Source organism: Pseudorca crassidens, chromosome 16 (genome assembly GCF_039906515.1).
Source record: "Pseudorca crassidens isolate mPseCra1 chromosome 16, mPseCra1.hap1, whole genome shotgun sequence".
Lineage (NCBI taxonomy): Eukaryota > Metazoa > Chordata > Mammalia > Artiodactyla > Delphinidae > Pseudorca > Pseudorca crassidens.
The window spans coordinates 81,583,790-81,599,595 of NC_090311.1; the positions used below are offsets into that span (position 1 = coordinate 81,583,790).

Here is a 15,806-nt window from a genome sequence, read left to right on the forward strand (position 1 = left end):
GAGGGAGCAGGGTCAGAGTCAGAGGAGAAGGTGATGCAGAAGCAGAGACTGGAGTGATGTGCTCTGAAGATGGAGAAAGGGGCCACGAGCCAAGGGTTACAGCTGGCCACTAGCAGCTGAAGAAGCTCATGAAGCAGATCCTGCCCTGGAGCCTCCAGAAGGAAGCAGCCCTGTCAACACCTTGACTGTAGCCCAGTGAGACCCACATCAGACCTCTGGACTCCAGAACTGGAAGACAGTAGATCTGTGTTGTTTCAAGTTGTTCACGGCTCTCTGTTTCAGCAGTGATAGGAAACTAGTAGAGTGGGGAAGTGGAGGGGAGTACAGCTGCAATCAGTCCAGCCATGTACTGAAAATTGTTGAATTGGTGAGATGTGCACATGGGGGTTCCTTATAAGTTCTCTAGTTTTGCACGTGTTTGAAAATTTCCACAATAATTTGGATTTTTTTAAATAACGTCTTACTAAGGGAATTTAAATCAAAAAGTTCATTCTTAAGACACAGTTTTCAAGTTTCATACCTCTGTCCCACACCCAACTCCAGAACGTTGTGGTAACGTTAGTCTTGGAGAACGAGGCGCTGAGGGGGTTTGAGACAGACAGATTACAGGTCCCTGGGGCACCTGAGGGAAGGTGCTTGATCTCTGCCAGCCTCAGCCCCCTTATATATTCAGATAATCACAAAGCCTGAAGCTCACTGGCTGGTTGGGAGGCTTCAGTGAAATAATCCATTTAAAGTGTTTCGTGGATTACCTGCATACAGTATCTCTTAATAAGGGTCAGCTACTGATATATATCAGCATTGCATGTCATTCCTACAAACATTTGAAGAACGTCTCCAGTCAGTCTCAATCCTAATTATCACAATCCTCTAAAATGTATCTGTGAGAAAAGACACACGCACCCCAATATTCATTGCAACACTATTCACAATAGCCAAGACATGGAAGCACCCTAAATGTCCATCGACAGAGGAAAGGGTAAAGATGTGGTATATATACACAATGGAATATTACTCAGCCATTAAGAAGAATGAAATAATGCCATTTGCAGCAACATGGATGGACCTAGAGATGACCCTACTAAGCGAAGTAAATCAGAAAGACAAAGACAAATATCATACGATATCAGTTATATGTGGGATCTAAAATATGACACAAATGAACTTATCTACGAAACAGAAACAGACTCACAGCATTGAGAACAGACTTGTGGTTGCCAAGGGGGAGGAGAGGCCGGGGGAGGGAAGGATGGGGAGGTTGGGGTTCACAAATGCAAACTATTACATATAAGATGGATAAACAACAAGGTCCTACTGTAGAGCACAGGGAACTATATTCAATACCCTGTGATAAACCATAATGGAAAAGAATATGAAAAAAGAATATATATATATGTATAACTGAGTCACTCTGCTGTACAGCAGAAATTAACACAACATTGTAAATCAACTATACTTCAATAAAATTTAAAAAACAAAAAAGAAGCACCCCTAAAAGGCCCCGTTGGGTGATGAATGAGAGCTACAAAATTATCTTTTGAGGCTTAGCATAGAATGCAATCACAGAAAATTCTTCCAGCTCAAGAAATGGCATCTTTACATTAGCAGCCACAGAAGGAAAGAACTGCTTTCCTCCCTGAGGTGTTTGTGATCAGGGATTTAGAACCCACCCTGGGGTGAGCTCCCTGATAGAAGGGGACACAGCACAGCACAGAGAGCGTCTGCAACTCAGTGCTTGCCGCTTTGCAGCTAATGTTTGCACAGCTGCTGTACGACTCAGGGTGCTGGGAGGGAGGGATGTGGGGTCGGGGAGTGAGGAGGAGAAAAGGAGCAAAAATGAGTCGCAGACAATGTTGTGTGTAATATTTCGTCTAACCTACATTTGCCAAGGATGTTGCAGACCTGTCACCTCACTTTACGTGAGCTAAGAGCACTGAGCAGAGTCTTAAAAATGACTGCACACTGAAAGTGAGCATCGCAGAAATTCCAGGAGGAGCTCTACTTCTATTAATCATGCGTCTGAAGCTAACAGGTTCATCCCATGTTAGCAAATTAAACTATCACACAATCTTGACAACGCTTCCTTAAATCGTTAAACGTCTTCTCATTTTAATTAATGACAAATTGGATATCTACCTGCTGGGGTTTCCATTGATACAGCAATTAATTTTTCTTTAAGATTTCTCAACTCCCTGCCAAAATGCATCAAAAACACTCAAGCTATATGGTTTCTCTTGAGCTTGTAAAAATCATCTTAGGGCTTCCCTGGTGGCGCAGTGGTTGAGAGTCCGCCTGCCGATGCAGGGGACACGGGTTCGTGCCCCGGTCCGGGAAGATCCCACATGTCGCGGAGCGGCTGGGCCCATAAGCCATGGCCGCTGAGCCTGCGCGTCCGGAGCCTGCGCTCCGCAACGGGAGAGGCCACAACAGTGAGAGGCCCGCGTAACGCAAAAAAATAATAATAATAAAAAAAAAAATCATCTTAGTTTGGACATTCCGTATTGATTAGTCATTATCGCCTTTTTAAGAATGTGACAGGCCCCTTGAAACAGGCACATTGTGAAGCACACTGGCATATCTGGGGGACAAGGGCACACGGGCCCCCAGAGCACAGTGGACAGAACGTCCACTCGACGGCCTCCCCAAGTTCAGGTTTACATAGTAATTGCAATGGAATGGCTTTCCACCACCTAAACCAAACGGAGTAAAGAAAGAGGAATCCCTGGGCATCTTGCCAGGCCTCAGGCCTCCTTAAATACTGGTTGATTTCTTAATTGATCTCAGTGGGCAGAATGATCATATCATTGCTTTAAAACACACGCTTTGGGAGGAACTGGACAAACCACAGGGGAGTCTGTTAGCAGAGCCTTCTGTTTTAATAGTCAATCTCCTATTTGCTATTAGACAAGATCACGGCCATCTTTTTTATTTTTCAGGCCATCTTTTCAGAACAGCCCCACGTCCGATGAAGGGTTGAAATATCAGTGACAGAAAATGATGCCAGATGACCAAGACCTTTGGTCCACACTTTTAGTTCTGATGCTGCAGTCAAAAATCTGTCTTCTCACATACAGATGACCAACAGGCACATAAAGATATGCTCAATACCACAAATTATTGGAGAAACGCAAATCAAAACTGCAGTGAGGTGTCACCTCTCACTGGTCAGAACGTCTACAAATAATAAATGCTGGAGAGGGTGTGGAGAAAAGGGAGCCCTCCTACACTATTGGTGGGAATGTAAATTGGTACAGTCACTATGGAGAACAGTATGGAGGTTCCTTACTAGAGTTACCATATGACCCAGCAAAACAGAGTTACCATATGACCCAGCAATCCCACTCCTGGGCATATATCTGGACAAAATTATAATTCAAAAAGGTACCTACACCCCTATGTTCATAGCAGCACTATTTACAATAGCCAAGACATGGAAGCAACCTAAATGCCCATCGACAGATGAGTGGATAAAGGAGATGTGGTACGGATATGCGATGGAATCCTACTCAGCCATAAAAAAGATTGAAATCATGCTATTTGCAGCAACATGGATGGACCTAGAGATTATCATATTAAGTGAAGTCAGACAGAGAAAGAAAAATATCATATGATATCACTTATATGTGGAATCTAAAAAAAAAGGATACAAATGAACTTATTTACAAAACAGAAATAGACTAACAGACATAGAAAACAAACATATAGTTACCAAAGGGGAAAGTGGGGGAGGGATAAATCAGGAACTTGGGATTAACAGATACACACTACTATATATAAAATAGATAACCAATAAGGACCTACTGTACAGCACAGGGAACTATAGTCAATATCTTGTAATAATATATAATGGAAAAGAATCTGAAAATGAATATATATATATATATATATATATAACTGAATCAATTTGCTATACACCTGAAACTAACACATTGTAAATCAACTATGTTCCGGAAACTATACTCATCATTAACTGAACATTTCAGGGGAAAAAGTTATTTCTGAGTAAAAATTCATTACTAGAGTTCTTAGAGAATGGAAAGTATTGTAGTGAACGGTAGCGCAAATGCAGACCTCCAAAGTTTACTATAAATTCTACCATTCACATAAACTTTTTCAAATATTACTTAGTTTTATATACGTATCAGTCATACTTAATGTCTAGAATAGAAAACGGCTGTGGTGGTGACTCTAATCCCTATACAAATGTTACCAATATTTTCCCTACCCTTGTTTTTCCTTCTTTTTTTTTCCTACTTTCTACATTCATGCCATCTTCTTGTATTTTATGTATTATTTTTCTGTAAGTATGTATTTTTATATGTTTAACCATTATTATTTTAAGTATACTGAAGGATTTTCTGTTATAAGATGAAATAAGATTAAAAATGAAATGTGAACAATCAATGGTTACATATTAAATTAATGGTTATGTAGACCTTTGTAGAATTAACTGCTTTAAGATTTCTTATCAGTTTGAATTTCAAAATAGTATGGTATTTTAGATCCTTGTTTCCCCTGGAAAATTAGACAGTATAGCCAAATTGCTTCAATATTCAAAAGTGGGAAAATCTAACAACGAATATTTTCACAAAGGCTTTCATGTACATGATGTGTAGGATCAATTTATCCAGTTTTAGAAGGAAATGTGGACTTGCGGCAAAAGACCAACAATGGATGAAGCCACAGTATCTCCTGGGTGGAAGGACTGAGCCCTGAGTGGGCAAATGAGGTGAGAAGGCAGAACAGGGACATAAAAGGAAAATTCATGTCCCAAGACAGTGCGATCAAAGGGCAGGCGAGAAGCAGACGGGAGACAGGACAGGAGCCAGAGGACAGAGAAGTCCCTGTGGGCTATACCTCCTCAACAGAGTCTGAAAGGACAGACAGGAGTCAACCCAGTAGAGAGATGGCTTATCGGGAGGGGATGAAAAGGGCTGATGTACTTCCAGCCTCTGCATCCTGAACGTCTCCTTCTGCTAATGAGACAGAGACAGAGAGAGATAGAGAGACAGAGAGAAAGAAAGAGAGAGATAGAGACAGAGAGAGACAGAGAGACAGGAAGACAGAGAGAGATAGAAAGACAGAGATAGAGACAGAGAGACAGAGTGACAGAGACAGAGAGACACACACAGAGAGAAACAGAGAGAGAGACAGGGAGAAAGACAGAGAGACAGAGAGAGCTGGCACAAATACAAATAGCTCCCAGCTGAGAACAGAGGTGAACGCAGGAGGGTCACGCCAAACAGAGGAGGGAAAAGAAAGAAGCTGAGAATCTGCCTTTCTGAGACGCAGAGGAAGAAAAAACGGGGCTGAGGCTGTGAAGTCAGGGTGAGCGAGGCTCTGGTCTCCCAGAGAAGCAGCGGGGTCTGGGGAGGTACTAACGTGTCTGGCTCGTGCCTCCTAAGAGGGGAGAAGGGACGCCTGGGTCAGCAGCAAAACAATACAATAAAAATGCGGAAAACAGAAGCAGATGTCCGCCCGCGCTTGGTCGCTTATCTCCTGGCCGCCATTTCTTATAGTCACTTCCCCCGGCAGTTTTCAAAATAAGGTCAATGTGGGTTGTTCCAGGTGCACCGAAACATCGAAATCGCCTGGCATAATTCGGAATAAAGAACATTCTATATGGGATCCCAAAGAATTCTACTCATCGTTAAACTCCTGTTGGGGTGCTGGTGTGCAGCCTCCAGGCTGCCGGGAAGCACAGCTCGGTCAAGTTTGGAATGTACCCCTGGGAGAAGCAGCCTCCAGGGCTTTCAGCTGTTATGCTTTTAAGGGCCGCACACCCGAACAAGGCTCGGGAATTCCGGCCTGAAGTTACCAATAGCTCCACGCTGTAAACTCCCTCTCCCCCGCGCCTTTTGTAACTCTGCCCATTCCCTCTTCATGTCTCTGCCTCTTTCATCTTCTTTGTGCGTGAGTGCCAACTCTTCTGTTAGACAATGAACTCCTTTTTTTCCTTTGTGGACGTGAAGACAAAGACAGCTGCTGCATAGGCTGGTCACACGCTGCACGTGACATCTGATTCAGTCATCGGAAAACAAGCGAGTGTTAATGTCAGCACTGTCTCATCAGTGAGAAAATTACAGCCATGCGCTCTGATTTTTGTTTCACAAATTGTATGCATGTACTACTACACACATATATAAACAGGTTCAAGGTCAAACCTTAAATGAGTGAAATGAAAAAGTAAAGCAGAAATTCTAAAATGTTCTTCCCACATCCTAGTGGGCCGCCTCATAGGCAGCTGCCTTGGAAACTAGTGTTCCAGGGACCCCATCTTCAGCCCTCATTCCCATCTTCCTGAGATCGTGGGCAGGTGGTCATCAACACTTGCTTGTAGTCATGACTGACCGGCTCCAGGTGCCTTCGGTGAGGGGACAGACCTTGACCTCTGAGGCACACTCTGGGCAGCGCACTGCTCCCACTCTAGACGGCACGTCCTCTGGGCAGAGAAACGGTGCCTTAGTCTCTTGATGTCATCCATATGGTACACTGTGCCGACTTAGACAGAAGGTCAGGACAGCACTGCCCAACAAGTACTCTCAACTCCAGGAAGCTGTGTGCCTCTCAGGCCTCGCTGGCTTCTGGGCTGAAGGCAAAGCCGTCCAGACAGACCAGCTGGGAAGGTGATGGTGCCCAGGCAGCAGCCACCACGGCTCTCCCTCCCTGCTTACACCCTGCTGGTCACTGAGCAGTGAGTCCCCTGAGCTACCATTTCCTGGCAGGCTGTCCATATTGAAACTGCAAGATAATGAGAAACTAAACATAAATTAAAAAAAAAAAAGAACAAAATCACCTTTAGAAAAATATATGTCTCTAAGTAAATTTCAGGTAAGACCAATGAGTTTTTAATAGTTTCCTCTAAAGCTAAGAAGACCTCTGAGAAAGTCTCTATTTCTATAGTCAAAACAGACTTTAATGATTTTTGTTTTCTTTTCTGATTATGAAAGTATGATGCACATTCCAAAACAAAAAAAAAAAACGTGCTTGAGAAATACAGAAGAGCACAAAGAAACAGAAATCACCTATAATCCACTAAACTGTGCCTATAGTTTGTGGCAGTTTTTATGTTTAACCTTAGAAAAAATGCTAGGGGAAAAAAAGAGAAATTTTCCCATCAGTCATGCATACAAGAGACTCTGTGAGTTTAAATGGAGCCTTAGGGTGGAGGGCTTGGTGCCCACGAGCCAGAGATGTGAGCTGGCCATTAGACAGTAATAAATTTCTCCGGTACAATGGTTAGATACAAGATATAACATAGGATCAGTAAACAGCGTAAGCCATCTACAAGACTTTTGAATATTCCTTTTGCCTCTTTGAGAAAAATGGCTACCAGAGAATACGAATACTTGAGAAAATAAATACCACATCTTCTATATACAACGGAATATTACTCAGCCATAAAAAAGAATGCAATTCTGCCATTTGCAAAACGTATAGACCTGGGGGGTATTATGCTTAGTGATTTAAGTCAGACAGAGAAAGATAAATACCATATGTTTTCACTTTTATGTGGAATCTAAAAAATAAAACAAGTGAACAAATATAACCAAAAAATAATAATAATTGAAAAAACAGAAATTCAAGCACGGTTCAGCTGTAAGGAAAAATGAGCAGGGCCAAAATATCAGGCTTAAGTACTACCTCCAGAAACAATAAACCTCGGGGGTAAGAAGAAGTGGAGAAAGCTCTTTAAGAGTAGATTTTTTTTTCCCTTTTCTATTATATCCCACTGAGATCTGATGTCAAGACAAATGGATTTCTGGAGCATTACATCTTCTTAGGCTGCCTTGACTTTTTGAATCAAACAGTTGAAAATAACATTTCAAGATACAATGGCTATTTATCCATTCATTCTTTTTTTTTTTGCGGTACGCGGGCCTCTCACTGTTGTGGCCTCTCCCGTTGCGGAGCACAGGCTCCGGACGCGCAGGCTCAGCGGCCATGGCTCACGGGCCCAGCTGCTCCACGGCGTGTGGGATCTTCCTGGACCGGGGCACGAACCCGCGTCCCCTGCATCGGCAGGCGGACTCTCAACCACTGCGCCACCAGGGAAGCCCTATCCATTCATTCTTGCATTAAATATAATTTTATTGAAATTGTGCCATACAGCATGCCAGCCACTTGGTACACAGAGCAAGTGAGCATCCTCAAGGATCTCGCAGTCCAACGGAAGCAGACAGAAGTCAGTGCAACAGACTGTTGTCAGTGGCTCCTACTGTGAGAACCAAGAAGGAAGCAGGAGGAAACCAGAGAGGCTTTGTAGAGAAGATACGGTGCTGAGCCGTGAGGTGAGCGTGCACCCAGGAGCTGGGAAGGGGAGGGCTCCCCAAAGGAGCTGCTGGGGGTGTGAATTAAGGAACTGAAAGCACAGGCTAGTCTGGGGCACCGGGCACCCAGTGAGGGAGGGGACCCCAGAGACGAGGTGGCAGTAGGCTGGAGCCCCTTCACGGGGAGCCTGGGGGCCTGATGAGGACTGTGGGGTTTATGGTGGATGGAAAGGAGCCTAGAAGGATTGTAAGCAGGACGGTAACGAAGTCGTCCTGGCTGCAGGGGAACAGTGCGCTGAAACCGTGTGAGCCCAGAAGGAGGGAGGCTGTAAGATGCTTTACTGACACAAGTCAAAGGTAGCAGCAGTGGGAATGGAAAGGAAAGCAGCGAGGGAGTGCGTCTGTAGAATGATCACGACCCTGTAACTGACCGCAGCCACCCTCCGGGCTCTCTGGCTGTAGATAAGGGGAAGGCGGGACATCCCTGAAACAGGGGGGGAAAACATCCACAAATCCCAAATCCTTTGTAGAAACGAGGAGAAACAACGTACATGCATCTAACTTACAACTTGGATTATTTTTTCCATCGGTTCATTTTCTTCTTGAGAACAAGGTATATTTGCCACAGGTCTGTTGCTTCTCTGCCCCTCCCTGATAGAGAGATAATAAGCCAGCTTCTCCCCAGCCTCTAAGTCACTCCCTGATCGTAAGTCTGGATGTAAAGGAGAGAACGTCACCTCCTCCCGATCCATGAACTTCCATTCAATGCCTTGTTACTGAAGGGGAATTTTCCATTGGGACCGACACATATACACTATTGATAGTATGTATAAAATAGACAACTAGGGGCTTCCCTGGTGGCGCGGTGGTTGAGAGTCTGCCTGCCGATGCAGGGGACACGGGTTCGTGCCCCGGTCCGGGAGGATCCCACATGCCGCGGAGCGGCTGGGCCCGTGAGCCACGGCCGCTGACCCTGCGCGTCCGGAGTCTGTGCTCCGCAACAGGAGAGGCCACAGCAGTGAGAGGCCCCCGTACCAAAAAAATAAATAAATAAAATAAAATAGACAACTAATGAAACATACTGTAGAGCACAGGGAACTCTACTCAGTGCTCTGTGGTGACCTAAATGGGAAGGAAACCTGAGAAAGAGGGGATATGTGTATACGTATAGCTGATTCACTTTGCCGTACAGCAGAAACTAACACAACATGGTAAAGCAGCTCTACTCCAGCAAAAATTAATTTTAAAAAGGGGAATTTTCAAAATAAATAGAGTGTGAAATGTTTATTTTTCAATTGCAAGTTTGCGTGTTTATACATGTGGAAGTGGATGTATACATGCATAGGTGTATATATGTCTATATTTATTCTCCTGTGTAAGAAATAAAGAGTTTATGGGTGTAATTTACAAGTAACGATTTTACTATTGATCTATTTACAATTATACTTGACTGAATAGATACCCTGAGTACATAAAATAACATAATTGAGATACTTTTAAGTACATCAAATATTTGGCAGCCTTAACATTGTTTGATAGCAAATGAAATCATGGTTTTAAAAATCAGGTTTTGTAAAAACCTTTTTGACGAACATTCAAACTCAGAGGGAAATTTCCTTTTTTATATAACTCAGATTACTAAAAGGCAAATCTTTGTTTACTATATACTAGAAGCCCCTATTTAATATCTGCCCACTTTTTTGTTCCGTACCGTGCAGGAGATCCTTGTGAGCTGCTGATAGCATCAGTTACTTCCTAATTTCTAATTCATTTGACTTTTTTGATAGAGAGGGAGACACTGAACCCACCCCAGTTTGTCTCAGTACTTGAGTCTCCAGGTCTCAACAAAGATATTGTTGTCATTTAGATTGGTCTCCAAAATCATGACTGGCCAGATCTAAAGCTCGCCGTGGCACTGACGATCAAGTGTGTCCTCAACAACTTTCTAACGGGAAATAAGCATTTTAGTCAATTCTCAGCAACTCTCCTTCTAAACCCCCGTAAGGCCCAGAGATGCTCCAGACAGTGCAAATAAATAACAAAGATTTTCATCGGCACCTATCACCTTGCTTTCGTCAACATCTCGCAATATTAATTGAGCAGCTACCATGATGCCAACCACCAAGGGCTAAAGACTGGTTTTGTGTTTTAAGATGTTGATCCTCTTGAAAAGAAACATGACTGAGGCAGCATCGTGCCACCGTCACGCCTCAGGCCTGCTGGGGAGGGCAGTTCTGTCCCAGGAAGGAGAGCCCGGCACTCACCACACTTCCGCCGCCTCCAGGCTGGCCTCCTGCTCCAAGGCAGCAATAACCCCCCTGCGCGCACCTCAGGGCGCAGCAGTTCCCAGCCTCTGTCTGCCCTTCTACCCACGGCCCAGGGGTTACAGAGCCTGCTGCCTTATCTCCTCTCTATTTGGGTGGTTTCAGCACAGCAGTTCAAACAAATCTGAGGCAGACCTCCTCACAGCTTGAAACAGCAATGGAAAGAGCCCTCAGGAAGTAGGCTGGAGGATGGGCCAGCCACCATCCTGGTCCCCGGAGACTGTTGACGGATCCCAAGTAACGAACCTACGTGAGTCACGCAACCACACTGGCTGGAGAGGTGATGGAAACAAGACCGGGCTGTCTACAGATTGGCTGCATTCCTTCAGTCATCTATTCAATCATTCATTCAGCAAATATTGTTTGTCACCTACCCTGTTCAGACCTATCAAATCACTGAGGATACATCCTGAACAAGACAGACATAATCTTCCACACCTGACGTGAAGCACTTTGAAAGCAAGAAGAATAATTCAGTGCAAGCACATGACTCAGTCCTGGGGAGTCATGGAAGGCTTCAAAGAGGAGACGTCTAAAACTTGAAGGAGGCACGAGGCTTAGACACATGGAGGGCTGGTCAGGGCTGAGCTGGGAGAGGCCCCCAGGGGCACATGCCAAGGGAGAGGTGAAAGCCCGCACATCCATGCACGGGCCAGCGCGCCGTGGGGAAGGACACTGGCCCGTCTCAGGCCGTAGCATCGGACCTACTGAAGATTACTCCAGATCGCTAAATACTGGGTTGCACCGTAAACGAGTGCCATCTTTCTAGGTCGAAATGGTCTGATATCAGTAATTTCACACAGTTCAACCTAATACTTCCCAGAACAATAATCCCTTGACCATTTTCCCTTCTAAATGAGTTTCTCTCTCGAAAAAAGCCACAGTGGCATTGAGAAACATACGAGAATCAGTAGGACTGGAGTAGGGCAGTGACGGGTGGTGATGGTTGATTCCGAAGGACCCACAGAGGCCACGTGGAAGAACGCATGAGCTGCAGTGGGACATTTAGGCTTTATCCTTCAGGGGATGGGGAAGCACAACGACCAGATGTGCACTTTAAGATGCTCACTGGAGATCACCTGGAGAATGGAATGGAAAGGGCAACACTGTACGGAGAAAAATGGAGAAAGCAGTCCTCACGGTCATTCAGTGAGAGAAGACAGACCCGCCCTAGCGTGGTGAACGCAGGTGGGCTGGAGGATGCTTGCAGGGGCCTAAGTGGCAGGACTACAGACTGACTCCAAGGGGGAGATGAGGGAAAGCGCAGTGAACCTGAGTCCTGGTTCCACACAGGCACCAGGTGGGAGGGCCTCAACAGGTGCGGCGGGGGGTGGCGTTCCCTGGACTGCATACACAGCACAGGGGCCTGGCTTGGAGGGAAAAGGATGAGTTCTGGGCATGACTGTTCAGCCAGCTCTGACGATCAGGACAGCAAAGATCAGAAGCAGCAGGAGGTGCAGGGGACGAAGGTTGGCTGACAGCTGACTATGAGGGTGCTCTATAGACAGCGGATAATAAAAGGCACACACCTGGAAGGTAGGTACCCACCCTTCTGTTTAAAGATAAAGAAATTGAAGGTGAATGCTTACCTGAGGTTAGGTAGCTGATAAGTGATAGAGCTGCTATGTAAAGGGGAACTTCTCTACCTATACCCACGTCTCACAGCTCCAACCTGCCACCCACGCACCTAACAGAACGCAGGGCGTGTGGGATGCTTACGGCTAAAACACGGTAAGCAGAGCTCAGATCAAGAGGGATGTGCAGAAACCTGCCCCAGCAGAACACGCGGTAGAGGAGGACACCAGCCTCAGGGCAGTGCACCTGACCCAGCTGAGCGCCCTGCTTTCTAAGGAGAAGAGACAATTCCTTAGAGGATGCCTTTTACCTGCAAGCCCTCTCACCCCACACCTGCTCCAGGCCACCTTCGTTGAGGTTCCTCCCCACATCTAGGGCACAGGGCTCAGGGCAATACCAGTCGGTGGTTGGAAGAACTTGCTTTCCAAGCATTAGAATCAACCCTGCAGCACCTCACCTGCCCTGTAGAGCAGAGCTCAGCTAGGCAGCTCCCCTTAATATCTCTTAAGGGAGAAGCGGTATTTTAGCCGATGGCGTTACCCTGGCAGACAAAGGTTTAAGGCATAGCCTGTTGAAAGAGTTATTTAACAATTTCCAAAGTAGTAGCAGAACATTTTCCATAGAGCTAAACGCGTCCCAGGGAGCAAAGCACACAGTACATTTTCCTACTTTCCTTAATTAGGAACAGATCCTGGTGGCTGGGATTTATTTTCACGAGTACCCATCCACAAAAACCAGAAACACCTTGACACGATGCAGCATCCCTAATGTTCCTCAAACCTGAATTCCTAATTGGGTTTAAAAAAAAGGCACAAGAATTTTTCACACTTGTTTTGATTCAGGATTCAAAACAGAACCTAAGATGTGCATTCTTATATTGTTCTAAAACGTAGATAAGCTGGGTCAAAACCCATGACATCCACTTCAGACATTTCAAAGAAGAGAAAGACAGACCAAGGCATGAATTCTGAATTTAACATACCAAGGAAGATTCTTCTTCTTCTTAGGAAACATGAAAACAATCTTGTGATCTCCCCGGACGCTTTTCAACATCTTAATCTACTTACTTTTTATAAAAAGAGAAAAGCTCTGGGAGATGTCTGTTCGGCACCTGCTTCTTCTGTTACAGGATTCAAAGGACTTCTTTTCTTGTATTTTTCTTTGTTAATTTATTGTAGAAATTGGCTAGCCTTTTTCTTTGCTTTCACCAAATTCTGATATAATAAAGAATCCAGACGTGCCATGGAGTCTGTAATGAAGAAGTTACCATCCCTACCTGTGCAGTTTATCCTCAAGCATTTCCATGTACTTCATAGTATTCACCTTCACACTGGTTTCTGCAAAACAAAAATCCGAAATTGATGCAACTGGAGTCAGAGATTGAACAAAACCCAGAACTGCTCAACTAAAAGCCCAAACCCGAAGGATTACAGTTGAGCCGCTAGTAATGATAACATCCTATGTTTGGAAAACACTCGAATCCATTGGACGGCTTGCCTGGAGGGATGCGTTGGAAGGGGTCTGAGGCCTCCAGGCACTGCCGGAGTCGGAGCCGGGGATCGAGGGTATGATGCCTTTCACTACGTGTTTTCAAAGGCAGCTTAACCGGTGCCTGGCGTGGATCCCGTTGTGCTCTGTGCCCCTCACTTTTCCCACCTGGTAGCCAACGGCTTGGGAGTTTGGGAGTTTGGGAAAGAGTGAGAGAGAGAAGAACACCCCATCCTGTGGTTTAACCAGAGAACCTCACCAATGCTAGCTGAGGATTACAGACCCTTCCGTTGAAAAACAAACAGGAACCGGATGCAGCCAGTGAGCTGACATCAACTACTCAGCTCCCAAAGCTGTGAGATCAGCTTCTACTAGAGGTAAACTCAGTGCCTCATAACCACCGAACACTGAAGGAATAGATGACTCTTATGGCCCAATGGGTCAAAGAGGCACTTTGCTAATGTAGAAGAGATCTGGTACCTTTGGGACAAGCTCTGACACCTTCTGTTTCCTCCTCCTGTGAGGGGTGAAAGTGCCTTGGTCTGCAGGTGATCCCCGAACGAGATGTGACTTCCAGCCCCAGAAGAGCGGCCAGCAGAGATGCCTCTGGAGGATGGTGGCGGTAACCTATTGATGTTGTTCCCTTTCTGTCCTCACCGGTATTACGGCCATTGTGATATTTACCATTCTTTTTATTCCAACCTTCATTCTCAAAGGTAATTTGTGCTGAAGGGCTCATGAACACCCAAAAGTTGGGGTACATGGAAAGCATGCTGCCTGGCTCTCAGCCCTGAGTGTCCGCCTGGGGGACACTCAGGACCCCACCTTGGTCAACATGTATGTGTGGGGTGAGGGACAGGGGCTGTACTGGAAACTGGAAAAAGTACCTTGAAATTCCTCATCAAGAAACCAAATATTCCCAGGAACTAGAGTACTTCATTGATCCCATTTTGGGAAATACTGCTCTAAGAATACAAAAGCCAAACTGATGACCTTTCCGATGGGGGAAAACACACCTTATCAATGAATCAGTAAGACTACTATTAAAAGGCTATGATTAAACTGATTATTCTGCTTCAGTTGGAGTCACATGAAGTTATTTAATAAGGCATTGTAATTAATTTTCAAGAATAATTAAGCTACTCTTAATCCACACTCTCAGACCACTCTGTTTTGTTTTCATCAGAACATTTACCACTACCTGTTTCTTTTTTGTTTATATGTTTTTTATTGTCTATTTATTCCCACTACAAGGTAAGCTCCGTAAGAACTGGGATGCTGTCGGTCTTACTCAATGCTGTACCTCCAGTACTTTGAATAGCATTTGTCTGTACTAGTTTCTCAACAAATGTTGACAGAATACTTGAATAAATCTAGTACTTTTCTCTTTGTTAAAAAAAAAAAAAAGAAAAGAAAAGAAACCAAATATTTAGATGGAAATGACAACAAAAGTTCTGGTTAATTCGTTGATGATAGTTAAAACAGAGATACATACAGTGAAAGGAACTGTTGAAGTTGATCTCTTATTGATCTGTGCTTGCCTAAGCTACAAGTTAAGGTGTGCTAAGTTTTTTCTCCAAATAAATCCGTTAAGTATGTGTTGTCAGCTCCTACTATGAGTCAGGTCGTGTGCCAGCATGGGGATTTAGTCACGGGGATGTGGTCCTTCAGAGCAGAGATCTCACTGGTTCACCTGGAATAAGTACTGCAGACTCAGAATATCCCAACCAGACATGCTGTTTCACAACATCAAGAGAAGGGGGTCAGAGTGGGGCTGCAGAGTGCTCAGGGCAGGCTTCGTTGAGAAGGTGACATTGAGTAAAAGCATAGAGACGGCGGGGAGAGCATGTGAGCAGCACGCCGGGAAGGGCAGAGACGCAGACCGGCCAGCCAGGGCAGGAGTCTGCCTGAGTGTCTCACCAACATGTGGCCAGAGCAGAACGTTCCCTGGGGAGGAGTGATGAGGGCAGAGAAACAGCTCAGGTCCAATCACGCAGGCCACTGCAGCAGACTCTATCTCCAAACACGGCCACAGTAATATTGCTGGCCCCATACGCTCTTCCAGAACTTGGCCACTGTCCATCAAACAGGGAAACCTATTTCCCTCCCCTTGAACCTGAACAGGCTAGGACTGTTCCCCCAGCTGCGC

At 45.1% G+C, this 15,806-nt stretch overlaps 1 protein-coding gene across 2 annotated transcripts in view; it reads right to left on the reverse strand.

Annotated features, from left to right (window-relative positions):
* The window catches only part of DISC1 (DISC1 scaffold protein), a 347,388-nt gene that overhangs the window by 58,983 nt on the left and 272,599 nt on the right, over positions 1 to 15,806 (reverse strand). For both annotated transcript variants that reach the window (XM_067711093.1, XM_067711094.1), the window contains exon 10: positions 13,446 to 13,506. In XM_067711093.1, the coding sequence (XP_067567194.1) occupies positions 13,446 to 13,506 (61 nt within the window). The remainder of the gene's footprint in view (positions 1 to 13,445; positions 13,507 to 15,806) is intronic.